Here is a 27,253-nt window from a genome sequence, read left to right as displayed (position 1 = left end):
TTTCTTGTAAGCATCATAGCAGAAATGGGTCAGGAGAAGGGATTTGAAGGATAAGAGGTTAGCGGGTTAAGAGTTTAATTCAGGGAGAGCGTTCCATGTGTAAAGGGAAGTTTGTGAAACTTGAACGGCATTCAAGGCTGGCATCAGTGATACAATAGAGGATAAGAGACAAGAGCAGGCAAGAAAGCTGGGGGCAGAGTTATGCAGACTCTAGAAGAAGGGGACAAGCCCCTTGAGCATGATGTGATCAAGAAGGGGTGTCAGTGGAAGGACCGGGAGGAATGTGTAGCGCGTAACATGGACACAGTGACAGGCTAGGATGCTGATCTCATTAGCTGGGTTTTGTATGGACAGAAGGGAGCAATGCAGATGTCAGGGATGCAGGGGAAGAGGGGTTTGCAGTACCCAAGAGCAGGAAATGGGGGGTCAGCAGCATGCAGAAAGTAGCTGAAGCAGTGGGAGCTGATGAGATCACCCAAGAACAGAGTGGCGTGGGAGAAGCTACTGTTTTAGTAAAAATCAATTAATCTTTGGGGGTTCTGGCTGCTTTCCAGCAAAATATTTAAAATCACAATAAGAATTTGGACAGGTCAGATTCCTTAAATCGAAGCAGAGGTTTGGATGCATCTCTTTCTAGATCACTCGACAAGCTGAAAAGGCTTAAAAAAAATAGAAAGAAAACTTTTCAATCGCCAAAGAAAACCAAACAAAAACAAAAAGTGAATCATGGGAAACCAGATGGCTTAGAGGATAAGTAATGGAATACAGTACTGGAACTTTCACCTGAAGTACAGCAGTTTAAACACTAATTAAGGTAATAATAGCAACGATGACCTCTTACTGCTAGGCACTGGTCTATACAAAATGAGTGGGCAGTCTCAGTCCAATAGTAGGCAGTTGTCCATATCTCAAAAACCTACCACCACAGACGGCATGGCACCCTTTGTTGGAGGCTTAAACAGGGAGTCCAGACAGAAAGATAGAGTGATGCTTGGCAATTCTGGATGAAAATGTGCATTCACTTTTGGGGGTGCGGGGGGGAGGGGGGAGGGAGATGAGAGGACGCAGGCATGAAGGCAAAATGTCACTCTTAGAGCATCACAACTACTACTGTGTCCAGTAAAATACATGAAGTCTGGATATATGTGAAATTCAAGATAAGAGACAGAGGTAAAATTAAACATTTTAAGATTTCAAAATGTTATCCAAAATAACATTCTGCTTCCTTGCCACCTGTCCAGAGCGGTGATAAATGAACTACCGGATCACATTTAGAAACTTGTGCCTGGGAGAGAACACCATAGCAATGCTTTACCACTACCCCCTCTGCTGTGGATACAAGGAAGGCTGTTCTCATTGCTGTCTTTTGCTTCTTTCACGAAGTCTAGATTCTCACAATACCCACCTACCTAAATGGATTTTATTCTAGCCAACTTACTTGTGCAAAGAGGACTACAAGGGCAGCGTTGTCAGGGTACTCTATGTGCTTTGAATAAAAGTGATGAAGAGCAGCAATGTCATTCTGAATCAGCTCTCTCTTTTCATTGTCTAGTTTATCAAGGTCTGTGGATAAAGAAGACATCCTGTTTCAATACAAGGAACTCTCTTCTGGTTAACTGCAGCCATAGCTAGGTTAGAACAGGTCATAACTTGGATGGGAGACACCCAAGGAACAGCTGTATGGAGGTATTGCAAGGAGTGGTTGTGATTGCTTCTCCTTCCAAGGCCACGTGTATACACTGGGAAAATGCATGAGGTTAGAAAATGTTGGCTGATACTTTTTTATTAACAAGAGATTAAACACAATATCCCTGAGGACAAGAACAGTAGTATTTAAAACATGTTAGCTAATGGTTAACTTAGCCGTAGGGTTAACCATGGCTGTGAATATGTTCTTATACACTACTTGGCCCCGTCTACAAAAGGTGCTAAGCCACATTTAATATCATGCTAGTGAAACATTTCCCAACATGACAGACCTTCTCCATGTAGACGTGTCCTAGTCCGTACTGAAAGTGTCCCAGTAGAACACTAGAAGAGACTGTTCTGCCCCTCATCCAAAAGACAGGATCTCTAACAGCAGAGGTCCTAACCACTTGCAGACATTGAAGATCTCTACTATTTGCAAGGCTTGGGGCATCAGCAGTGGTGTCCTGGCATATTTGTCTGGTCCTGTCCTGGTATTTTATATCCAGTCCCACTCATGGTTCCAGACAAAACCCTGGGCAGCTAAGCCGTCTGACATTTCGAGGGGGCTGTGGACTGAGCATTTTCCCAGTCCCTTCTCTGCTTGAGACACTTTTTGCTCTCACTCTAACAGAAGCAGAATGGAGTGCCTAGCTGTTACCACTGTCATCCTCCCTACTCTGCACAGTAGCAGGAGTACCAAGTCACACCTGCAAAGCAAAGTAATGCTACAATTCCCCTCTGCACCCCCAAAAATATGACAGCAGTGAGAAGAGAGACTACAGGGAAAAGAGCTGAAAAGGAAGGGCACAAATGGGAGACACACATAAGAGTGGGGACAACTGAGGGGAGACAGAATAGTGGGGACACTGAAATGGGACAATTTCGGGATGAGAACTAGGGGGAGCTCAGGTGTAAGAAAGAAAGATGAAGCCTTCCAATGAGAATCCTATGCCATTTCTTCACTCACCCATCCCTGGGAAGAGAGTGAGGGCAGGGGGCAACTGCTGAAGATGCCAAAGGGGGGGTGGGTAACGGGCAGCAGAGGGGGCTTCTCACCAAGACAGCCAGAAATAGCAAGGGAGCCTGTTGGGGGAGAAGGGCAGAATTGTGGTGGCAGAGCATCTCAGTGCTTTAGGAGGGCACTGCCACAGTTTGGATAAGCATCCACTGACCCAAACCCCAACCCTTTTGGGCTTCCAAACGAGTAAGGTATTTATATTAACACAGGCTAAAATTCAGCAGAATCCACAGAAAACCCTCCATGAACACCCACCTCTCGGTTCCCACCACTAGCTTGTTTGACAACTTGTCCTCGAAATTCCTCTCAGTGTAGGCTGCTCTGGCTTGGACAAATGCCAACATTTTACCTATTCCATTCCCCCTGGCAGTTCCAGTTGAGGCAATCTCATTCACCTTCTGTACTAAAGCTGTCCTGTAGTCTTGCTGGGCTTGGTTAAATAACTGCCACCTCTCACTCCATCAATGACAGCATTTGTCTAGCATTTTGTCAAGGGTTTGGGAATCCTTCAGGATGAAAGGCATGTAAGCCTACAATACTATCGCCTCATCATCTCAGATGTATGTGCACATCAGCTTCTTCTTATTACTATCAATACCAAGAAAGGGAGCAACACTGCAGCGCCATGTAGACTATTCCAGGCCGGTTACTCTTAACAGTTGCTCAATTTCTAACTGCCTCAAGGGCGCGGGGGTGGAAACAGTAACCTTCCAGATAAAAGCAAGCCACTGCCTTCTCTCCTTCCTCAGATCACTTTGGAGCATTCAGGACATGGAATTTCAACACAATCATAGAGAACATGTCAAATTTGACTGGCAGTGACAGACACTGAACTGCAGTCCAGAGGATTCTGCAATTAGCCCCATAGTCATTGTCACCATCAAACAACTGTGCGGTCTCTGATTTTATGCCTCCTGGTAACAATACCAGCTATTTTAATTTTGCAACATTACAATTCAGAAAAGTCACCAGAGTGCCAGGAAAGCCATCTGATGGATGAACACTACATAATTAATCTGTCTAAATTTTCACCCTCACTTCCCCACTCCCCCAAGCTACCAACAGAAAAAGAAATTAAAGCATTACAAAAAAATTTGGAAATGCGGTTCTCTTTTTCACTCCCTCCTCCTATAACAGAGATGCTTGGAGAAGGTTTTGATGAAGGGTAATGAAGCAACTCCTAAATGCACTATGAAAAAGAGCTCCTGTTACCTGCAAATCTTCTCTACTTACGTGATTCAAACTCTTTTACAGCAAGCAATTTTTCTGATTGTGTTCTTTCAGGGTGGGTTTTCTAGAAACAGAAAAAGATTGCAATGACAAGAAAAAAAATGTGAAACTATCACATATTTTGTCAATCAACGCTTATATTGAGATTTTTTACCCACAAAACAAAAACATAAAACTCTCACTGTATTCAGGCTTTATAAAGGTCAATGAACAGTGATCTGGTCAAACTGACTAACCTTACAAGCCATACAAAAAATATATATATATTGCTGTGCCAAATAAAGCAGGCATAAATTAACTCCAATCAAATATACACACATAACCAGTACAGTATTTTAAAATATGTCATTTACTTTGTTCTAGAAACCCAGAGAGCTACTAACAGCAGCAAAGCAGGCAAGAGACAGGCTTCGCTTTGAGGAAAGTGAATAAACTCACTGTTGACAGAGTTCAAAAGCAGTGCTCTATTGTTGGCCTAAGGCCACTTCTTTGTAATCTTGGCCATTATATATGGCTTTGCAGGTGGCCCAGCAGCTGAGGTTCAGGGACTATGGTTTGCATATTTAGCTTTTATATGACACGTAGGTTCTCCCCTCCCTCAAGCACAAATTTATTCCAATGACTTTTAATCATTAAACATCTAATTTTGTTTGTGGATCACCACTAGACTGTGCTTTAATTAAAAAAACTAAACCCCCACACACAGGCACAGAGGGAATATGCAGGCTACCTTCCCAGCAGGCCATCAAAATCCTCTCTATATACAGTATCCGGGTTGCCCTTGTCATATACGCAGACCTCGATCATACAAATGTGCTTCAAAGAGGATTTGTTTTTGCAGAGAGCATTTAGAGCTTTGCAAAAATACACAGTGTAATAACCTTGAAACTTACAGGTCCAATCTCTTCCCTGCAAACACTTCTGCTATGCCCTTCCCACCATCACAAATTCTGCATTCCAAGGAATATTACAGATGGAGTTAATAATGCAACATCAGAGCAAGCACACTAGCGTAGTATCTTCCTATAAATAATTCTTCTCTTTCCAAAGACCAAGGGACTGATTTTCCTTCCTCCAACACTGGTTTTACATCAGGGTCACTCCATTCATTCTAATTGGATCACTCAATTACCTGTTCTGTTCATTCCCTCTGAAGCAGCTGGCATTGGCCACTGTCAGAGACAGGAGACTGGGCTAGATGGACCATTGGTCTGACCCAGTGTGGCCGTTCTTATGTAACTATATGCATCTGTCTGAATGAGAAGAGAATCAGGACTTATGGGGTGCTTACAGAGTGAACGGTGCTATAACTATACAATGCTATACAGTAAAATCTGAAGGAAGTTCTGTTTCACACAAGTCTAACAAAAGTGGCTGCCATTAAAAAGCCGGTGTTTGCCAACAGATACCACATGTGGCATCCATCAACTTAACCGCAAACACTGAGTCTGATCCCCCTCTCATTTATGCTACTTTGGCCTTGATGCTATGCCACTGACTTCTTGAGCCCACACTGCACTGGTTCTACTAAGACATCAGCTTAACACCTCTCAGAGCATCCAACTGGACATTATGCTGTCTTAGCCATTTCAGCCATCAGTTTTTTCAGCTGCTCACACTCAGCACTGCAGCCAATCTGTACACAGGAAACTAACACGAAGCATGCTCTGCTGGGACAGTTACTGTAGGTCAAATTTTCATTTTTCTGCTCTTCCGGCTCCTCGCCTCCACCCCCCCTTTGAAAACAGACAAAGTCTTGCGTTCTGCTCACCTGTTTGGCAAGAATCCTCGCGGTCAGTCTCACAGTCTCTGAGGGATTCCAGTTCTGCCCAAAAACACACATGGCAGAACATTCCAGCTTGTGCATAGCCCAATCTGCTTTCTGGAAGGTTAAAAAAAAAAAAAAAGAAGCACAGTAGAATAAGAGATGAAAAAAGAGGATGCAGCAAGTCCCACCAGAACCTGGAGGTCAAGTGAAATGTGTTTCCTTTAGAAAAATAAAATGACACTTGCTAAATCGGAACAAAAGCTTGAGTAATTTTTAAGGGACAAAGCTGTCTTTTTCTTTTTAAACACGCTCGCCAAGGATGAGTCAAGGTCATACTATCTTCATTTATTTGGTGGAAATAAAATATAAACTCTAAAGAAACAAACATGAAACGCTGTTTCTAAATCATCAATCCTTATTGTTCAGAATAAGCATGGAAGGGGAGAATGGGTTCTCACTTAGTGGTTAGACTGGGTTCAATTTAATAAATACATTGGCCCTGATTCAGATATGACCCTGATATAAATCAGAGGTAAGTCCTCTGAAATCTATGAGTTTGCATCAATATAAAGACAGTGTATGTAAGATCAGAATCAGACCTATTGAATAGATTCTTCAGATTTATTTTGTTAGTTAGCAAAGTGTAATAGAATAAGCCTGGGGCTCTCCAATGCAGTAGTAGCAAGATTAGTGGTTGAAAGAGGACAGACACCCTTTAGTTAAAATGTAATGTTACATACTTCCCTTAAATACAGTAAAACATTTCGTGTAATTAATTTTTTGCCATCAAGCAAAGTTATGAACAGCTGTTCTCGGGTGTATGAGACTTTCCTGAACACTCTATGGATGAAATGGATGCAGGCCATTAAGGCCTGCACAAAGAGATCCACATTAACAGATTTAAGTGATACACAGGCTGTGGTTCAGGCCTCTCCTGGACTGGGGTGTATTTCACCTTATTTGTATATTTAGAACATAAATCAGTGTTCAATTTTATATCATATAGTTCTAACATTCATGCCCACAGGACATATGAAGTGGTAAAACCCACACAATGGGTTACATTTATGCATTTGTCCCTTAATACTTAAGAGGCAATCAATCCCTATCCTCAAATAAAACACCTGAGCCAAGGAAGGTGTGGGGTGGAGAGAAGACAGGGGAGCATACCATAACAAGTCCCACAAATTTATCACTGAGCTAAAGTGAGAACATGAAAGTCTTTGGCTGCACCTAGAGGGATACTAAGGTTTCACACATACTCCAAAGTCACAGGCCTTCAGAGAGTCAGCCCTGCACATCACCCTTGAAAAATTCCAGCATGGGGACCATCATCACCACCCTCAAGTGCCATGATAGGATTTGGAGCAACTCAATGTCCCTCAGGTAGACTGACCCATGGTTATTTAAGGCTTTATATACCAAAATAAAAGTCAGACCCACTGTCTCATCTTGATGCCTCAGGAGTTTCCATTGGAAATGGCCATTTGTAATTGCCCCATACACTGAGATAAATTTTAGGGACTCGCCATGGGAGGGAACAAAGGCCCTCAACTCACACTGGAGGCTCAACGGAGTGCAAAAGGTGCTCAGCACCTTGCCAAGTTAGGCCCATTGCCCTTGGTTTCTTTTTTTCAAATCCAAAATTGAGATTTTACATGCAGCCTACATGAAGCAACCCCAAGGTCTGACCGTTCTAAGAGGTGACAACAATGTAGAATTTTAAAGTATTTTACATTTTAGTCATATCATTTAAAAAATATATCTTGGATGCTCCCACTGATGCAGCAGTCACATTGCAAAATTTGTCCTTGGAAATACTGAATTCCTATGCACTGTGAGAGCTGGTTGGAAAATTTCTATGGGCCCTTAGTCTTTAGCCTGTGTGTTCAAGAATTACACAATGAGGACCCAGTCCTTCATTCTTTGCACATCCAAAACTCCCACTGACTTCAATTTGACGAGTTTTGGGTGTGCAAGAAGTGTAAGATCAGACCCTACATTTTCTTTTAATACAGACTTATGTTCACATATACTGTTTAATAAGAATACTTGAAAAACAAAGCCAAGATACAAAATTATATGCCTGTCTCAAAATAATGTTTTCAAAATGCATTTGTTTCCTTTATTCTCTAAGCATTGTTAATTAAAATCTTTCCTCAGGCAGAATCATACTGAGTTATGTGAACTAGTAGGGAGGTTAAAGGGACAAGATACGGCTGGATTGTGCAAAGCAAGATAAAAGCCTGAAACATTGCAGGAATAGAGAACAGTGATGACTGAGTAATACCTGGTATGAAAACACTCAGAGAGCCCTTCTCTGCAATCACAGCAGGATTGCATTTAGCATTCTTTTCCACATTTTCTCTGAGTGGTTTGAATTATAGCGGGTATCATTGTTCTAGCTGAATCCCCAGTGCTGTATTAATGATATTTTTTTCCTATTTTCATTACGTCTCCTGTATTTTTCCCCTCATTTAAGGCAGAGTGACAACACTTTTGGAAAGGAAGTTTGCTAAGCCTTGTGTTTTCCACATCAAAGAGAGTGGAAAAGTAACCTCCTCCACCAAGTTCTTCAAAACGATTGCATCAGCTAGGACTACTGGATTATTTGCCTGAAGACTAGACTAGTGCAGCATACTACAAAAAAAACCAACAACAACCAGTAGTCAATACAAGCCCAAAGGGAGACATTGTTCAGTCCCATGTAAAATTACTATCGTTTGTTAAATGGCAGTGATGTGCTTTGTTGGTACAGAAGAAGACACAAATAAAAATAGTCTCTGTCCAGTGGAGCTTAGAGAGTCTAGAAGACAGATACACAGATAAGACAAAAAGGTCCTGGGAAAGCCAGTGGAAGGATTAATGAAGCCCAATCATGCAAACACTTAGAGCCTGATTCTACCACTGATACTTGTGTTGGGCAGTGCTCCTGCCCCCACAAAGAATCCCACTGATTTCAGTGAGACTACTTGTGGTGTATGGTACTGTTGAGCATGAGTAAAGGTATTGCAATATGGCCCTGAAGTGCTACACCCAGTGATACGTGATTCAGGTTCAAGCCCTTGTGTCTTCTTCCCCTCTCGTCCCCATTTACAAAATGTTGGGCTGGAGAGGATACGAGATTGACATGGGTTAGCGTTTGAAGGACTCCCAGAAGAAGCGAGTCTTTTTAGGAGAGATTTCAATGAGGAAAGGGTGAGGGAGTGGCCCACTGGAAGCGAAGATCATTCCAGGCACACGGAGCAACATGGAAGGAGACATGAACATGAGAGTGGGACTGAGAAATGAAGGGGATAGTGAGGCTGGTAGGGCAAAGGCGACAATGGGGCAATATTAGCAGAAATAACATGAGAGATACAGGTGGAGCTAGTCACAACCTAAATTAAATGAGTCCTGAGCTGACAGGGACAAGAGACTGAGAAACAAACACTTCCATATACTAACACTTCTAACAGTTTGACCAGTAAGGTAGCTTCTCTATGCAAGGAATGAGATTTGATTACCATGAGCGCAGTCTTAGCTTGTACAGCTGCCACACAAAATACTTTGACTTAATAACTTGGATAAATATGGACCCAACGCTGGTTATTCACATGTGGGAGACAGGAAATCTCAGGAGTAGATACAGCTTGTTTGAGCATTCCATCAGAGTGGTGCTTAATCTAAAAACCTGCAGATCTCAGGGATGCCTGATGGTCTTTTATCAACAATGGGCCAAATCCTGACGTTTTTACTCAGTCAAAACTCTCATTAAAACCAATGTGAATATTTCTCAAGTAAGGACTCTAGGAACTGCCCAACTAAATGTGCACAAATCACCTAATCCTTTTTAAAAGTATTTTCAAAATGATGTCCTGAGAGAGTGAAGACCACCCATGGACTTTACAATGTATATAAATTACGGTAGCATTTCCCTTTATTTTAAACCTACTGCCTTAAACTTCCATCAAGTGTCCCCTTGTTCTCATATTAAAGGGAAGGGTAAGATAGGAGCTCCTGATCAGTTCTCACTATATCCATAGTAATTTTGATAACTCAAGGATTGTAAGTCTCCTCTCGCTCTCCTTTCCCAGCCCAGAGGCATGTTCACTTAAATGAAATTTTAACATAACAGAAACATTCCAAGTTATATTGGACTTAAATCCACCTCCTCAGGATTCCCCTTACTAATAGGAATGTCCAGGTGGCACAAGGCTGGTTCAGTGGACCCTTGCCACTTGGCCCCTGGAATGGAGGCATGGACAGAAAACAGGGAATAGCCAGGTCACTGTGCTCTGGTGATACCTGGCTGTCAAAATAGCCTCTTGGAGCTCTGGGCAGCTGGGTGTAGTTTAGAGGAGCCATGAGGTTACCCTAAATTGCAGTACCGGGACCTGGATGGGCTGGGATCAGGAAAGGGAAGAGATAAAAATTGTTTAAAATCATCTTTGATCACCACTTTCTGAGGCGGTGTGTCTGTGTTGCCCAAAATTGTACTCCAAGATCTTTCTTGAGTGGTAACAGCTAATTTTGTATATAGAAGTGGGATTATGCTTTCCAGTGTGCATTACACTGCACTTATTGCATTGAATTTCATCTTTTTTTCCCCCTGATTTTTGCCCTACTTTTGCATCATTCAAATATATAAAAAATAACTTGTTTTATTAGGAAAATACAATGCATTGCATGAGATATATGAATTACGATAATACATTAGTCTGTATGTAAGTTTAAAATAGCAAACAAAAGGTTTTGGATAAGTTTTTCAGAATTATGGATTGAGTAACCATAGAAATTGTTTTGTAATTAACACAGATGCTTACGGACAGCTGGAACAAAGCTGTTGTGGAACCAGTCGTCAAAAATGTGTCTCGTCATCCAAGCATTTTTGCTGTTAGCATATATTACTGGTAGTTTGGCTCTACTGAGATGATTAAAGCCGCGAGGGTTATGAAAGCAGCCAATGAGAAGAGGGGTAAGCTTAGGGCTGCCCGTCTTATTACTACAAAAAAGAAGAGTCACACGATCTTTTATCTTTTTAAATCCAGCTGTTTTCTGTGTCTCCTAATTAAAGGCTAAAGTCTTATCAGGTAGCAGTTTTGCAAATAAAGCGGTTTCATCACAATTATAAAGTTGTTCTTCGTGGTAGTCTTCATTTTGTAAAATAGATTTTAACTCGGTGGGAAATGCGTTCGCGGCTGATTCATCGGCTTTCTCCAGAAATCGATACCTGCGCTATGCTATGATGCTTTTTAAAATGACTTATAGACCCCTTGCTGGCTTGGAATGATTCATCCCCGTTAAATTTCCAAATTTTGTAGCTTGGGCGTGAAGAATTGGCCCACTTAGCGGCATTCCTTGCAGCCTTTCCTGAGCAAACCACGTGCGCATGGCTTTGTCTATTGTGGGTTTTGCTGAACAGCGCACATGTTTTCACTTAAGCCCCACAGCAGAATCAATATTTTGTACAAAGCCATTCAGTTTAGATTCGTTTTTTAGCCATCATCGGAGAGTAGATTCGGCAATCCCAATATCTTTTGAAACTTTGGCCTGGGTTTCTCCGCTATTTACTCGACCTATTGCAGCTAGCTTTTCTTCTACAGTGTAGGAACGCTGACGCTTGCCCTCTTCCATTATATTAGGCCTACGGTTAAAATTTTCTAATGTAGTATATATACTGTAATACTATATAACTACAGTACTACTGTATATATTATATCTCTCTCTAGCATGACAATGACTAAGCATGCGTGATACGTCTTTACCAATATTGGTAAAGACGTACAACACATTTCCGCTCTGCACTTCCTGTCGATTTCTATGTCAGTGAGTTAGTGAGCAAATCTGTAGTGCTACATAGCAAGTCCCTGTACCGCGTGTTAATGAGTCTCGCGTGTTAAATAGGTAGCACTGGGAGCATGGCGCTACCGCGCTTTAAGCGGATTCGTGTGTAAACGGGTCGCGTGTAAACGGGTCTGTACTGTAAATATCAAAATGCCTTTATATAAATCCATGGTACACCCACACCTTGAACATTGCATGCAGTTCTGGTCATCCCATCTTTAAAAAAAAAAGATGTATTAGAACTGGACAAGGTCCAGAGAAGGATAACAGAACGATTGGAGTTATGGAACAGCTTCCATATGAAGAGAGATTAAAAGACTGGGACTGTCCATCTTGGAAAAAAGAGATGATTGGTATGGAGGGGAGGTATGGTAGAGGTTTATAAAATTATGAATGGTGTTGAGAAAAAGTATTATTTACTCCTTCACATACAGGAAGAAACAGGAGTCACCCAATAAAATTCATAGGCAGCAGGTTTAAATCAAACATAAGGAAGTACTTTACTTCTTCATACAACACACAGTCAACCTGGGGAACTTGTCATCAGGGGATGTTACGAGTGCCAAAAGTATAACTGCATTCAAAAAAGAACTAGATAAATTCATGGAGGATAGGTCCATTAGCCAAGTTGGTCAGGGATGCAACCCCACGCTCTGGGTGTCCTTAGGCCTCTGATTGTCAGATGCTGGGACTGGACAACAGGGGATGGATCACTCCCTGTGATTTGCCCTGTTCTGTTCATTCCCTCTGAAGCAGCTGGCATTGGCCACTGTCAGAAGACAGGAACTGGGCTAGATGGACCATTGGTCTGACCCAGTATGGCCGTTCTTATGTTTTAAACTTCTTTTAGAAAGGGGAGTATGAATTGAAGTGAAGTTGATTTCATGTCCCACATAGTACACCGAATGTGACAAACAGCTGTCAGACTGAGTGATTTTCAGATTATTTTTATAGCATTGTATCTATACCAGGTTCTTGTTGGCAAGGGCAATTTTTAGTTCAATTGGGCAAATGGGTGTGGATTCATAGAGTACTAAAAATATCAAATGAACAATGCTATAAGAAAGCTCTTAAGTGCAGCTCCAGACTTTCATCAGTTTAGTATGAAGAAAACCAAAGCATGAGGTCCCACATCCATGGAAGCTGAAAGTGAAACATTTACTGTACATCCCACTGTTATAAGTTCAATATCAAGGCACAGATGTCCTTCTCAGCTTTGACAGAGAATTGCTGAATTGGCGAAAAGTGCCTTTGAACAAGACAAGGATGAAGATGTGATGTAGATTGTCTGTGCAGCATATAGTCAGTGGGGACCAGTTTCTAAAGAATGTTGTGCTTGAAGATAACGTTGAAAGAATGTCAGAAGAATTGAATCCCAGCAACGTTCCTAAATTTCATCTGAGTGATTCAGAAGGATCCAAAACACTGAAGATAGATTTATGCCGAGAGAGCAAGAAGCCCTAAGCATTTCACATGTAGTGATGAAGAAAGAGCCAATGCTGGGGCACATCACACTACACTCAAGACATTGAAACACTACTGAATGATTTTATATACAAAGCATTATGTATACATATGTAGGAAGGGTTTTAATTATCATTAGCTTAGCACACAATCAGCTCTTCTGCTAAATGTTGTCTCCTGAAGCTTTCAGGATGTTCTGTCTTCCTGAGTGGATGGTGAGAGGACTTTTCCTTTTGGAAGGACATTTCATCATAATAAAGGGTGTTCTGGTCCTTTAAAAACGTTAGAGATAGCAAAATTCAAACACTACCTCACACTGTAAAAAATAATGAGTGATCTACAATACATTAATACCTGTTCTTGGGGGGCCAATGCGTAAGGGAGGAGAGGAACCAGCTCCTATTCTATAAGGCTCCTCAAGTCTGGAGTGTAGATTCCAGAATACTGGAAGGCAGAGGATGGACTTGTGGATAACGCAAATGACTCAACGTCAGGAGATCTAGGTCCTACTACTGCCTCTGATGTGCACTTGCTGTTTGATCTGGGCCAAGTTGTTTAACTTCTCTCTACCTTAATTAATCCATCTGTAAAATGGCAACAATAGCCATTATCTATTTCACAGGAGCTTATTTCCTTGTTTGTGAAGAAACAGATTCTCAGATGGAAGATGTTACAGAGCACAAAGCAATTTTATTGCAAATATTATTGGATTCTCTCACATGAATTGTACAGGGCTGGTTTGAAACAATGTCTCCCAGCATGCACTTCTTACAACTAAGTGCAAGTGCTTCTCATGATGAGATTATGGGTTGTCAGAGGATTTACCTAGGCTTCCTGTGAAGCTTTTCCAGGACTTTCACCTGGGTCCTTAAAGATGCTCATTTCACGAAGCTTTCACTTTCTGCTCTATGCAACTACTTTCCTGACAATCTCCTCCAACCTCTTATGTAAGCCAATAGCAATATTTACATTTTTAAGCTGCCTTTGCTAAAAGCTTTCCAAACCAGCTTGTGACTCAAAAGTAGGAGGCCAGTTGAAGATTTTTACTCCCGCACACTAAAATATGGGAGGGGGGGGAGCCTGATCTGAAGAGGGATAGTTCATCTGCATTAACAGGTGTGTTGTAAGCAAGACACGAGAAGTCATTCTTCCGCTCTACTCTGCGCTGGTTAGGCCTCAGCTGGAGTATTGTGTCCAGTTCTGGGCACCGCATTTCAAGAAAGATGTGGAGAAATTGGAGAGGGTCCAGAGAAGAGCAACAAGAATGATTAAAGGTCTTGAGAACATGACCTATGAAGGAAGGCTGAAAGAATTGGGTTTGTTTAGTTTGGAAAAGAGAAGACAGAGGGGACATGATAGCAGTTTTCAGGTATCTAAAAGGGTGTCATAAGGAGGTGGGAGAAAACTTGTTCACCTTAGCCTCTAAGGATAGAGCAAGAAGCAATGGGCTTAAACTGCAGCAAGGGAGGTTTAGGTTGGACATTAGGAAAAAGTTCCTAACTGTCAGGGTGGTTAAACATTGGAATAAACTGCTTAGGGAGGTTGTGGAATCTCCATCTCTGGAGATATTTAAGAGTAGGTTAGATGAATGTCTATCAGGGATGGTCTAGACAGTATTTGGTCCTGCCATGAGGGCAGGGGACTGGACTCGATGACCTCTCGAGGTCTCTTCCAGTCCTAGAGTCTATGAATCTATGACTCTCCCCCCAGATGTTGTCATGAACAAGTTTGGCCATATTACCACCTCCCAGGGATCTTTCCATCCTATATAAATAATGGAAATGAAGAAAGCGAAAGGGGGGGGGGGGAAACAAAGCTAATAGGCAAATATACCCTTGTCCACTGTCCTTTGCAGATGAAAGAAAATCAAAGGAGACCAGATCCTGCTGCCCATTACTCACATTGATTAGTACCTAACTCTGGACCCTTACTCACATTGGGTAGTGCCTTATTCCACAAACAGTCCTACTGACGTGAGTAAGATATCAGAAATTGGCCCTCTGGGGGTGAGGGGACGATGACTACTAAGGGAAACATAAGGTGCATGGTTACTTTAGGTCAAGCTGACAGCATGCAAAGGCAGGATACTGGAATTGGCTAGATTCAGTGAATTAGATAAAAACAAGCTCTCCCTCCAAAACAAAGAAAAAATAGAATTATAATTGAACTGGGGTGTTTTTCAATGAACCAGTCCTTCATTCTATTCTACTTTAAAGCATATTAAAAGCTCCATAACATGAATATCAGAGAATGGCCACTCTGGTTATTCATAGATTCATAGATTCTAGGACTGGAAGGGACCTCGAGAGGTCATCGAGTGCAGTCCCCTGCCCGCATGGCAGGACCAAATACTGTCTAGTCCATCCCTGACAGACATTTATCTAACCTACTCTTAAATATCTCCAGAGATGGAGATTCCACAACCTCCCTAGGCAATTTATTCCAGTGTTTAACCACCCTGACAGTTAGGAACTTTTTCCTAATGTCCAACCTAGACCTCCCTTGCTGCAGTTTAAGCCCATTTGTTCTTGTTCTATCCTTAGAGGCTAAGGTGAACAAGTTTTCTCCCTCCTCCTTATGACACCCTTTTAGATACCTGAAAACTGCTATCATGTCCCCTCTCAGTCTTCTCTTTTCCAAACTAAACAAACCCAATTCTTTCAGCCTTCCTTCATAGGTCATGTTCTCAAGACCTTTAATCATTCTTGTTGCTCTTCTCTGGACCCTTTCCAATTTCTCCACATCTTTCTTGAAATGCGGTGCCCAAAACTGGACACAATACTCCAGCTGAGGCCTAACCAGAGCAGAGTAGAGCGGAAGAATGACTTCTCGTGTCTTGCTCACAACACACCTGTTAATACATCCCAGAATCATGTTTGCTTTTTTTGCAACAGCATCACACTGTTGACTCATATTTAGCTTGTGGTCCACTATAACCCCTAGATCCCTTTCTGCCGTACTCCTTCCTAGACAGTCTCTTCCCATTCTGTATGTGTGAAACTGATTTTTTCTTCCTAAGTGGAGCACTTTGCATTTGTCTTTGTTAAACTTCATCCTGTTTAACTCAGACCATTTCTCCAATTTGTCCAGATCATTTTGAATTATGACCCTGTCCTCCAAAGCAGTTGCAATCCCTCCCAGTTTGGTATCATCCGCAAACTTAATAAGCGTACTTTCTATGCCAATATCTAAGTCGTTAATGAAGATATTGAACAGAGCCGGTCCCAAAACAGACCCCTGCGGAACCCCACTCGTTATGCCTTTCCAGCAGGATTGGGAACCATTAATAACAACTCTCTGAGTACGGTTATCCAGCCAGTTATGCACCCACCTTATAGTAGCCCCATCTAAATTGTATTTGCCTAGTTTGTCGATAAGAATATAATGCGAGACCGTATCAAATGCCTTACTAAAGTCTAGGTATACCACATCCACAGCTTCTCCCTTATCCACAAGACTAGTTATCCTATCGAAGAAAGCTATCAGATTGGTTTGACATGATTTGTTCTTTACAAATCCATGCTGGCTGTTCCCTATCACCTTACCACCTTCCAAGTGTTTGCAGATGATTTCCTTAATTACTTGCTCCATTATCTTCCCTGGCACAGAAGTTAAACTAACTGGTCTGTAGTTTCCTGGGTTGTTTTTATTTCCCTTTTTATAGATGGGCACTATATTTGCCCTTTTCCAGTCTTCTGGAATCTCTCCCGTCTCCCATGATTTTCCAAAGATAATAGCTAGAGGCTCAGATACCTCCTCTATTAGCTCCTTGAGTATTCTAGGATGCATTTCATCAGGCCCTGGTGACTTGCAGGCATCTAACTTTTCTAAGTGATTTTTAACTTGTTCTTTTTTTATTTTATCTGCTAAACCTACCCTCTTCCCATTAGCATTCACTATGTTAGGCATTCCTTCAGACTTCTCGGTGAAGACCGAAACAAAGAAGTCATTAAGCATCTCTGCCATTTCCAAGTTTCCTGTTACTGTTTCTCCCTCTTCACTAAGCAGTGGGCCTACCCTGTCTTTGGTCTTCCTCTTGCTTCTAATGTATCTCTGCCTCTTAGTAGAAGTGTGAGAATATAAGAATGGCCATACTGGGTCAGACCAAATGTCCATCTAGCCCAGTATCCTGTCTTCCAACAGTGGCCAAAACCAGGTGCCCCAGAGGGAATGAACAGGGAATGAACACGTAATCATCAAGTGATCCATCCCCTGTCACCCATTCACAGCCTCTTGCAAACAGAGGCTAGGGACACCATCCCTGCCCATCCTGGCTAATAGCCATTGAAGGACCTATCCTCCAGGAACCTATCTCGTTCTTTTTTGAAGACTAAGAGAAGAAGCACAGTAGGTTTCTAAACTAATATACACTATTATTATCATCAACAACAGCAACACTTGCAACAGATTTTGAAAAAGCTAACTCAGATATTTATTTTTGATATTTCAGCTAGACAAGGGACTTCTTCACCAGCTTAGGGGACTAACGTTAAATCTGAGTATATTTAAAGTAGGCTGAAGTTACTGAAGTAATTAGTGGGCTGGTAGGCTGTACTAATCAAATGTCTCAGTAATACTATGTCCCAGCATAGCTGATCTTGAATGTCTTAATATGAACATGTCTAAATCCTGTAATTGTCCAAGGCACAACTCCATTCTCAGCATCTGTGGGATTCTGAAACTGACCAGCTTAACAGTAGATGTGATTACAGCCTGTCAGTGCTGTACTAAACTAATGATAAGTGCAGCTTACTGTGTTAGTGAACCCTCCTCACAAGTTGTTGTAACACATACCTGACATTCCACATTGCAGTAAAATGCCTGTTTACATCTTCCACACTTGGACAATCCTTCTTTCCTTAAAAAAATAAAACAGAAGTTATATCTATCTTCTAATAGTGAATTTAATAGGGAGGCTATACCCCATAGCTTTGGCATACAATCACGACTTAGTGAATATGCCCTGGGCGACAGGAATGCACTTATTTTTAAATAGTTTTGCACAATACACTGTATTTTCCTAATCAAATGACCTTCTGTCCAGAATATTCTGGTTACAGCTTGAACCTAGTCTATTTATTTTTGTTTTATTTATTTAGCGTTTCAAATGCAAGTTTTCCTAATAGCTGTTATTATGTAAAAGACTTTACTATCCTAATCAAGCCACGGTTTCAGAAACATGTTATTCTATGCTGCTACTTTGTAATTACATCCCACACACTGATATATTGCTTTTCCTTCTTCTCTAAGTATTGGTTGCTTGATTGATTTAATCATGGATATACACCTCTACCCTGATATAAGACTGTCCTCGGGAGCCAAAAAATCTTACCGTGTTATAGGTGAAACCGCGTTATATCGAACTTGCTTTGATCCGCCGGAGTACGCAGCCCCACCCACCCGGAGCACTGTTTTACCGTGTTATATCCGGATTCGTGTTATATTGGGGTAGAGGTGTATATCTTTTGCGTCCTAATGTTTTAGTTCTATTGCTTGTCTATCTAATAGTTTTTGTGTGGTTGAAAATGTTCTTATTAATCAACAAGCCCTCTGAAATCTAAACACACAACATTTTAAACATTTTGTTCAGTATCCTGTTATCAAGTGACTGAATTCTGGGTACAGCATCTGCTCTGCGATCAATGTATTATGAAAGTTTCCCTCAACCCTCCACAGTCCCTTTTCATTTGTATACATCCATAACACAGCAAATACCATAGGGAAGTCCTCATTCTGCTGCAAGGTGCACTGTATTCCCTCCATTACCCCCCCCCCAAAAAAAAAAGTTGTTGAGGTTTAAAGGTCACCACCATCAATAAAAAAATTTCCATCTGAAAACTATATGCCTACTATTGAGTAACCCTTAAGAGTACTATATCTAAAAGTCATTATAATTTCCTCTGTATATTTCAGTTCATTAGCTTTGTGTATCTGATAGCACTTTGCAGATCAGTTTTACTGTTTCCCCCATGTATAATCAGTTTCCACCTATTTGAGTGTTTGGCTTTTGGGGGGGGTGGGCCTTTCCCACAGCAATAGAGGAGGGAAACATTTAAAAACAAACAGGAACTCCTGCCTATATTTTAAAAAAAATGTGCCGGGGACTTAGGTCTGGGTCAACTCCACGAAAAGTATTTTAGTTAATTTTGCTGAAATCGACAGTTTCAACTTAACGGTGTCCTTTCAAATATGGTTTAGGAAGCATGGAGATTGAAAGGCATCGGCCAGAGAACAGAGAAGACCCATGAAAGGTACACGTTTAACTACATCTTGCCGAATGGGTGAAGTTTGGTGAACGTTTGTTTGAGCAACATTTGGTTAGATACATTCTAAAGTAACTCCTCACTTAACGTTGTAGTTATGTTCCTGAAAAATGCGACTAAGTGAAATGATGTTAAGCGAATCCAATTTCCCCATAAGAACGAATGTAAATGGAGGGGTTAGGTTCCAGGGAATTTTTTGTTTTTGTCATACAGTTCAGTACTATAGTTGGGAGGTGCCCCCACCTTACCCTACACAGGCACAGCCCACTGGCACTGGAGACAATGAGGCAGGCAAGGAGGCTGAAGGTGCTGTAGGCTAGGAGAAGCACGTTGCACAGCAGCAGCGGCAGCTTCCCCTACTCTGCAAGCACCAGGGGCAGGGCGCTCAACCCTCGGCCCGCCCACGCCACACCTTCCCCCAAGCCCCCACCCTTAACCTGCCTCTTCCCCCCCCCCTTTACTCTGCACGCCGTAGCCTCGCTCCTCCCCCGCCTCGTGCCCACGGCAATCAACTGGCTTGCAGCGTTCAGAGGCAGGGGGAGGAGTGAGGACACGCTGCACAGGCTCCCCCTCCTCCCCAGCCTCCTGAACACCACAAGCCAGCTGATTGCCGCGGGCAGGAGGCAGGGGAGGGAGGGGGGAGGTGCGCCACGTCCTCACTCCTCCCCTCTCATCTCCTGCCCGCAGCAATCAGCTGGCTTGCGACGTTCAGGGGGCAGGAGGGAGGGGGGAGGACTTGGCGCACAGGCTCCCCCCTCCCTCCTGCCCACGGCAATCAGCTGGTTTGCGGCGTTCGGGAGGTAGGGGAGGGAGGGGGAACCTGTGTGCTGAGTCCTCGCTCCCCCCCCCCCCCCCCAATGCCGCAAGCCAGCTGATTGCTGCGGGCAGGAGGCGGGGGGAAGGCACTGATCCCCGGGATCTGCCTGCGGGCAGGAGTCGCTGTGGGGGGGGCGTAGGGGAGCTGATGGGGGGCTGTGAGCTGTGGACAAAGCAGGCAGCCAAATGACGTTATAATGAAGCACTGCACAACTTTAAATGGAGCATCTTCTGTAATTGAGAAGGGACATAAGATCGAAACAATGTTAAGCGAGAGGAAGTTAAGTGGGGAGTTACTGTACAGGCCCTGATCTGTAAACACTTAGGCATGCATGTAACTTTAGTCACACTGAATGCAATGCAATTATTCACATGAGTAAAGTTATTCCTCAGCCTAAGAGTTTTCAGAATCATGCCACAGAGTATGAGAATATTCTCAAGAGGAAATGGGACACTTTTTTGGGACACTTGAAGGAACAAACATACAGAGCAGATGTTAGTCATTTAATTAATGCATTTCTGGAAGGTGCTCAGATACTATGGTGATGAGCACAATAGAACAACCTACACAGAATTGAACATGGAACGGAAAGAAAAACAGTTTTAAGGATGAAGTTTAGTAACAGTGCTGTACCCAAAGACCCATATAAAGTTTATACAAAGAAAGAAACAATTCTGTAAAAAGGAAAGCTTTTTAAAGGAGGATCCTGGAGTCCACAGGAAGTTGTAGCCCATATTTGGAATTATTTTATGAATGTATTTATATGTCTGTGGTGCTCACCTCCACGATTAATTAATAAAAAGGAGGGAGTAAAATCGGGACACGAAGATCAAATTACAGTGTAATAATGACAAACTTGGATCTTCAGATGAGTATAGACTTGAGGGAGAGAACATCTGAGAGAATGAAAGGCTGGGGAAAGTGTCTCAGCAATGTAAAAGCCCTTGGCAGTGCCAATCATGGATGCAGCAGTATTCACCGATGCCCCTGCTATCTAAGATATAGAGCCCCCCCTTACCCTAACATATGAGTGCTTTAGACTTTAACATATTTATGCCAAATATGGTTGCCAGATTTGGTTGGATAAATTCCTGGAAGTTTCATCACATGACATTATCTGTAATTAAAGATTAATCTTTAATTCCTAGTGCCTCCAGGACAATGCTGGAGGGTTGGCAACCCTAATTCATCCATGTGAAATAGGAAAATACTACTCCCATTTTACAGATGGGAAAAGGAAGCAAAGAGAGAGAGAGAATAAATGAGTTGTTCGTGGTAACACAGGAAGCCTATGGCAAAGCACAGGATTGAAACCAAGTCACCCCCAGAGGCCTAATCTAAGGCAGTAATTGTCAACCTGTGGTCCACAGACCCCTGGGGGTTTGACGTCTACATCAAAGGCATCTGTGAAAGATTGTCACTACCATAGAACAGTGGTTTTCAACTTGGGGTCTGCTGACCCCTGAGGGGGGGCGCGTCCACAAACTAGGAGTCAGCACCTCCATTTGAAATTTTTAGGGAGCCACAAATGGAAAAAAAAAAAAAAAGGCTGAAAACCACTAGTGTAGGCTAACACCCCCCATAGCTGGACTCCACCCATCATCTCTTACCACCAGGAACCCACGTGTTCTGGGGATCTCACCTCCCCTGCCCCGCCCAAGCTCAGTCTGTTCAGAGGATCCATCCACCCTTCACTTCTAACCTCCCTCCCCAAGCCCAACACATCCTGGGGATAGCCCCGCTCCCCACCACCCCCCCTCTCGGGCCCAGGCGTGCCGGGGGTGCCCAGCCCCCGCTGACCAACGTGCGCCGGCCGGGCACTCCCGCGGCCCCACAGCAGGCGGGCGGTGCTAGGACCCGCGGGGAGCCGCTGTCCGGCGCTGAGCCGGGCCGGTCGGTACCTGGCGAAGCAGCACTCGCAGTGGTTGCCCCGCTCGCTGACGGTCAGCACGCAGGTGTAGGCCGGGCAGCTGAAGAGCAGCTCCCCCGGGGCGAAGCGCTGCCGGGCCCGCAGCCCCCGGCCCTTGCCCGGGCTGGTGAACCGCTCCAGGCCCTCCTCGCGCGGGCCCCCCTCCGCCCGCATCCTTGCCGGCCAGGCGCGCGGCGCTCCTGCTGCGGCCGGGGGCTCCCCGCCAGGCCGCTACTAATGGAGCCGAGTCACCCGCGCGGCACCACGTACACCGGCAGCCGACTCCCCGGGAAACCGCCGCAGGAGCCCGCCGGGTCCTAGAGCCCGCCCAGCCAGGCAGCACCCTCCTCCCCCGGGCGGGCGGGCGGGCAGACCCCGTTCGCCCATCCTCCGGGGGCGCCCCGCTTACCCGCCCCTCGCCCGCCACCGGGTGCCCACAGCCCTGGAGGAGGCCAAGCTGCTGGGCATGACAGGGCGGTTGCTTCCCGCCGCCCCACCTCTGAGACTGAAAAAAGAGGCCGAGGGCATCATGAGTCACGCAGTGAACCCGGACAGCGCCATGGCTCAAAACCTGGGGCCTCCCTGGAGGGGACTTTTCTCTCTGATTCTCCCCTCTTCTGACAGCTGTGCTTGTGGCATCAGCACTGGGGTGACCAAGTAGCAAGTGGGAAAAATCAGGACATTTGGGGGGGGGACAAGGGGGGCTGATAGTTGCCTGTATGTATAAAACAAATCCCCTAATATTGGGAGGTCTGGTCACCGGAATCAGCACTGAAAGTCTTCTCAGATTGCTGGCTCAGCCTTAAGAGCTGTAGAAATCCCTAGAGCTGCTCTGCACTCCAAAAATTATAGCAATAACTATGTTGGTTGAGGGGGTGGATTTTTACAGATATAGTTATAACACTATATGCAAAAGCCATCTAGTGTTGATACAGTTATACCGGTATAAAGGACAAGGTGCTTTATACCAGTGTAGCTTATTCTTCCTGAACCACAATAAGCTGTATATCCACACGAGGCAGGTTTTGCTGCTTTAACTATTCTGGTCTTGCTAAAGCAGCAAAACTATCCAGTATAGATAAACCCTTAGGGTATGTCTACACTACAGGATTAATCCGAATTTATATAATTCGAATTTAGGAAACCGATTTTATAAATTCGAATGTATTCGGCCACACTAGGCACCATTAATTCGGTGGTGTGCGTCCAAGCTACCGTAGTAGCATCGATTTCCAGAGCGTTGCATTGTGGGTAGCCAACAACATTGAATTGCCAATAACATCGAATTGCGGCCACACTAACCTTAATTCGGATTAACAATACCGATTTTGATGCTACTCCTCTCGTCGAGGAGGAGTACAGAAATCGAATTAAAGGGCTCTTTAATTCGAATTAAATGGCTTCATTCTGTGGACGGGTCAAGCGTTAATTCGAATTAAAGCAGCTAAATCCGAATTAAAGTCGTAGTGTAGACCAGGCCCAAGTCTCAACCATAAACCTGATCTTGGGCAGGTTTAATGGACAATGAATCCCAGAGGACCAGTATTGGCTCACGCCAACCTCAGGTTCTCTATCAAGAAGAGCAGCTAAGCATGTAAAGAAAGATGCAGAAGATGTGGTCATGCTGAGGATTTTTGCTGTGTAGGTCACACGCAGCCGCTAAATTTGTTGCTTGCCTTATAAACAGGGCTAGTGAGCAAGCTCATGTGGGTCCCATATAATCATCAATACTACAGGCCTTGGGTAACTTCTTGCTATCTCACTCACAAAGACGCTGAGCTATTAGAAAGGGTTCCAATGTGATAAAGCTTCCTAATCTAGAAAAACCCAGCAAAATGGTGCTTAACAGCGTCACTCTACGTGCGCCATGTAGTTGTGAACCCCATGGAATCCATGAGGGAACCTTAGGAATTGAATTGCAGGGACCGCAGATGCTTTGGGAAGCCCTACTTATAAAAAGTATACCTCAATTTTACATCCATGCAACCCCACTGACTTCAGCAGAGTTATTCCGTATTTACACCAGTGAAAATGAGAAGTGCAGGACCATGGGGGCATTACTCTAGAATATTGCAATATTTTGATAGCTTGGAAGGAAATATGTTGAATTAATGGGGGTAATTATTTGTTACCTACAACTAGTTAGCCTCCTGGGTGAGGCTTTCCCATTTATAAACAAGAAAATTAGCAACAAAACAAATAACAAAAAGTCCCAGTGCAACAGCAGAAACAATGTCATAAATGTGTCTAAAAGCCATCAGAGCTAGGAAATGTTAAATTTACTCAAACTAGGAATAAGTGTTACCTTTGATTACGTTAGAAATAATAAATGCAATAAATCTATACTAAAGTTATCTTCAAGGTAAGGCTCAACCCCACAAAGCTCAAGAAAGCTTAGTTAAGGCTATTATAATGCTCTTAACTCACACGTTTGTGCCTAAACATTTCAGTACATGAGGTTTTTTGTTAGTTATATAGCAGTTGGACTTACCACTGGAAGAATATTCATTTCAGAAATACGAGTTAAGCATGCAGATGGATATAAATATTTTCTGCATCACTTGTAGTACGTGTGTACTCTAGATTAATACAGTCATCCAAGATATGTTATCTGTGCTATAAATAGGTGGTCATTTAGTTTTACATGCCATTATTTGTACAATAAATTACCTGGAAACAATTTGTCTATATGTGCAGATTGGAATATAAAAAATGAAAAATTTCACAAGGAAAAGTAAATGAATAAACTAGAAATCAAAGAGGGTGCAAAACAAGAATAAAAAAATTAATGTTGAGAAAGAATTTCTTGAACTAAAAGAGTAAACTCATTCCCATTGATTTTAGTGACAGTAAAACTGAAGGGCCATTTATACCCTGTAAAGTTAGAGTCCCTTCCTTGGTGTTAGTCTAGTGTAAATGAGATCCGAAGCTGTCCCTAAATAAGAACTATGGGAGTGGGCCATAGAATTTTAATACTAACCAAAATGTTCCAATCCAGTCCTTACACTGGAAGATCTTAACCAAATAGCAGCAGAGAAATGTGAAATAATTACCAGTAGGTAAATGTAAAATGCAAAACATTCTCTCACCACTGCACTTTTTGAACAAAGGGCATTCTGTGCCTGCAGAGCCTTCTGGGGGGAGGGCTCAAAAGGGAGAAGGGCTGAAGCAAGCAAGTGTAAGGGAGTCTAACTAAATGTAGATAGATTCCAAACTAGTGTAATCCACGTGCCAAAAGAAGATACGCTCAAAACTCCCACTAGGTTTACTTAGACAAATTTTGATTTGCCTCTGAATTTGGCTCAAGCTGGTATATTAAGAGTGTACAGTTACACAGAAAAAGGAAGTAACTGAATGATGCACTTTCTTAATGATTATTTGATTTTTATTTTATCACTATACCTTTCTTCAGGGGTGCTGGAACAATTTGTATAATGGGGGTGCTGAGATCCATTGAACTAAACTGTAAACCCTGTATATAATGGAAACCACTTCAAGCCAGAGGGTGTAGAAGCACCCCCAGCACCCGTAGTTCCAGCACCGATGTCTTTCTTGCACCAATATTGGTGCATAGGGCAGAAACCAGTCTCTTCCACCCCTCTCTGTAGTTAGCTGCCGCTTCCATCTGCTCTATGGTGTTGAGATTGACTGTTCTGCCCTCCCTGCCAAGGGTTCTTCTTGGGTACTCTCGTTTCCTCACACCAGTTAGTTTCCAGTTGACAGCTTCATGTGGGAGTCTCTGTGTTGGCGTCCAGAGTACATGCCTCAAATACATGCAGCACTTCCTTCTAATTCTAGTGAAGACAAGCTGCTGGCTGGTAAGTTCTCAGATCTCTTCACTGGTAATACAGTCTCAAGCTTAGAATCTTTCTAGGCACTTAGTTTCAAAGGCAATTAGTTTTCTATCTAATATTTTAATAGATCTCCCGCTCTTGCAGCTGTAAGTTAGCATTGAGATTATGTTTGAGTTGAAAATTCTGTTTTATTTTGGTGCTGTATACCTTTGATTTCCATACATTGTTGAGTTTAGTGAATGCTGTGGATGCATTTCCTATCCTTGATGTTACTTCTTTTTTGAGGTCTCCATTGGCTAGTTTGGTGCTATCCAGGTAAATGAACTGTTCGCTTCCTTGATGTTTGTGCCTTCTAATATGATGCAACAGCTTGACAGCTCGGTTTCAATGATATTTGTTTTGATGTAACTGACTTAGCTGCTTATAAAAAGAAATGAAGATAAATTAACTTCCAAATTGCCATGATAGAAAAGTCTTTCTGTATAAGCTATTAAATATAATCTTCAAACATTTTTATGTCAGCATCCATTCAGTTATGGTTCTTGTTTTTCAATGTTCTCTCTATATTAACACATTGAAATAACTGGAGCATTACAAAAATAATTCAGCCCTCTGAGTCTAAACTATTTTGTCCAACTGCTACATCTTTTTAAGAGGAAAGGGTCAGCAACCAAAATGGAAAAATATGGCTCAGTAATTAAAAAATGTAATACCACTCCCTCCTCCTAAACGTTAATCATGCACCACCGTAGATTTACGGGTACTGAGTATGGAATTATAGTCAGTTAGAACTCCAAAAATAGATTCTAAATAAATAACAAAAACTAAAATATTTGGGATAATGATTGTTATTTACTGTTTATTTATACAGTATCTAGCACAATGGAGCCCTGATCTGGTTGGCCTGTAGGCACTACTGCAATATAAATGTTCAATAATAATTAATAATGCAGTCCATGGAATGAAGAAACTCAACATTACTTGAGAAACTGGTCTGGTGTTCAATCCAGTATTATTCATAGATTATAAAGGCAGAAAGGGCTTTAGTGATAGTCTAGTCTGACTTCCTACATAAAGCAAGCCATAGGACTTCCTTGAATTAATTGCTGTTTGAATTATAGCATACCTTCTAGAAAAACATCCAGTCTTGATTGAAAAATTTCCAGTGATGAAGAACCCACCACAACCCTGAGTAAGTTTTTCCAAGATTAATTATCCTCAATGTTAACATTTTCTGTCTTATTTCTAGTCTAAACCTCTCCAGCTTCAACTTTTAGCCATTGGATTTTGTTATATCTTTGTCTGCTAGATTGAAGAGCGCTCTGTTATCAAATTTCTGATTCCCCATGTGCTGACATATATACTTTGGTGACATGAAAAGTGGTCCATAACTTGCATAACAAATCTCATAAAATACTATTATATAATCCAGGGGTGAAATCTAGGCCCCATTGAAGTCAATGGCAAAACTTCCC

General features: G+C 42.7%; 1 protein-coding gene across 1 annotated transcript in view; it reads right to left on the bottom strand.

The window, feature by feature from the left end:
* Nucleotides 1-22,158, bottom strand: part of SMYD2 (SET and MYND domain containing 2) — a 42,435-nt gene extending 20,277 nt beyond the window's left edge. The window contains exons 1-5 of the mRNA XM_065401645.1: nt 21,977-22,158; nt 17,790-17,853; nt 5,709-5,819; nt 3,941-4,001; nt 1,439-1,563 (exon numbers count right to left, since the gene is read on the bottom strand). Of these exons, the coding sequence (XP_065257717.1) occupies nt 1,439-1,563; nt 3,941-4,001; nt 5,709-5,819; nt 17,790-17,853; nt 21,977-22,158 (543 nt within the window). The remainder of the gene's footprint in view (nt 1-1,438; nt 1,564-3,940; nt 4,002-5,708; nt 5,820-17,789; nt 17,854-21,976) is intronic.
* Nucleotides 22,159-27,253: the final 5,095 nt, after the last annotated feature.

The sequence above is a fragment of the Emys orbicularis genome, chromosome 3 (assembly GCF_028017835.1).
Source record: "Emys orbicularis isolate rEmyOrb1 chromosome 3, rEmyOrb1.hap1, whole genome shotgun sequence".
Lineage (NCBI taxonomy): Eukaryota > Metazoa > Chordata > Testudines > Emydidae > Emys > Emys orbicularis.
The sequence above is the reverse complement of the archived record's forward strand: the minus strand, read 5'-3'. Positions and strand labels throughout refer to the sequence as shown.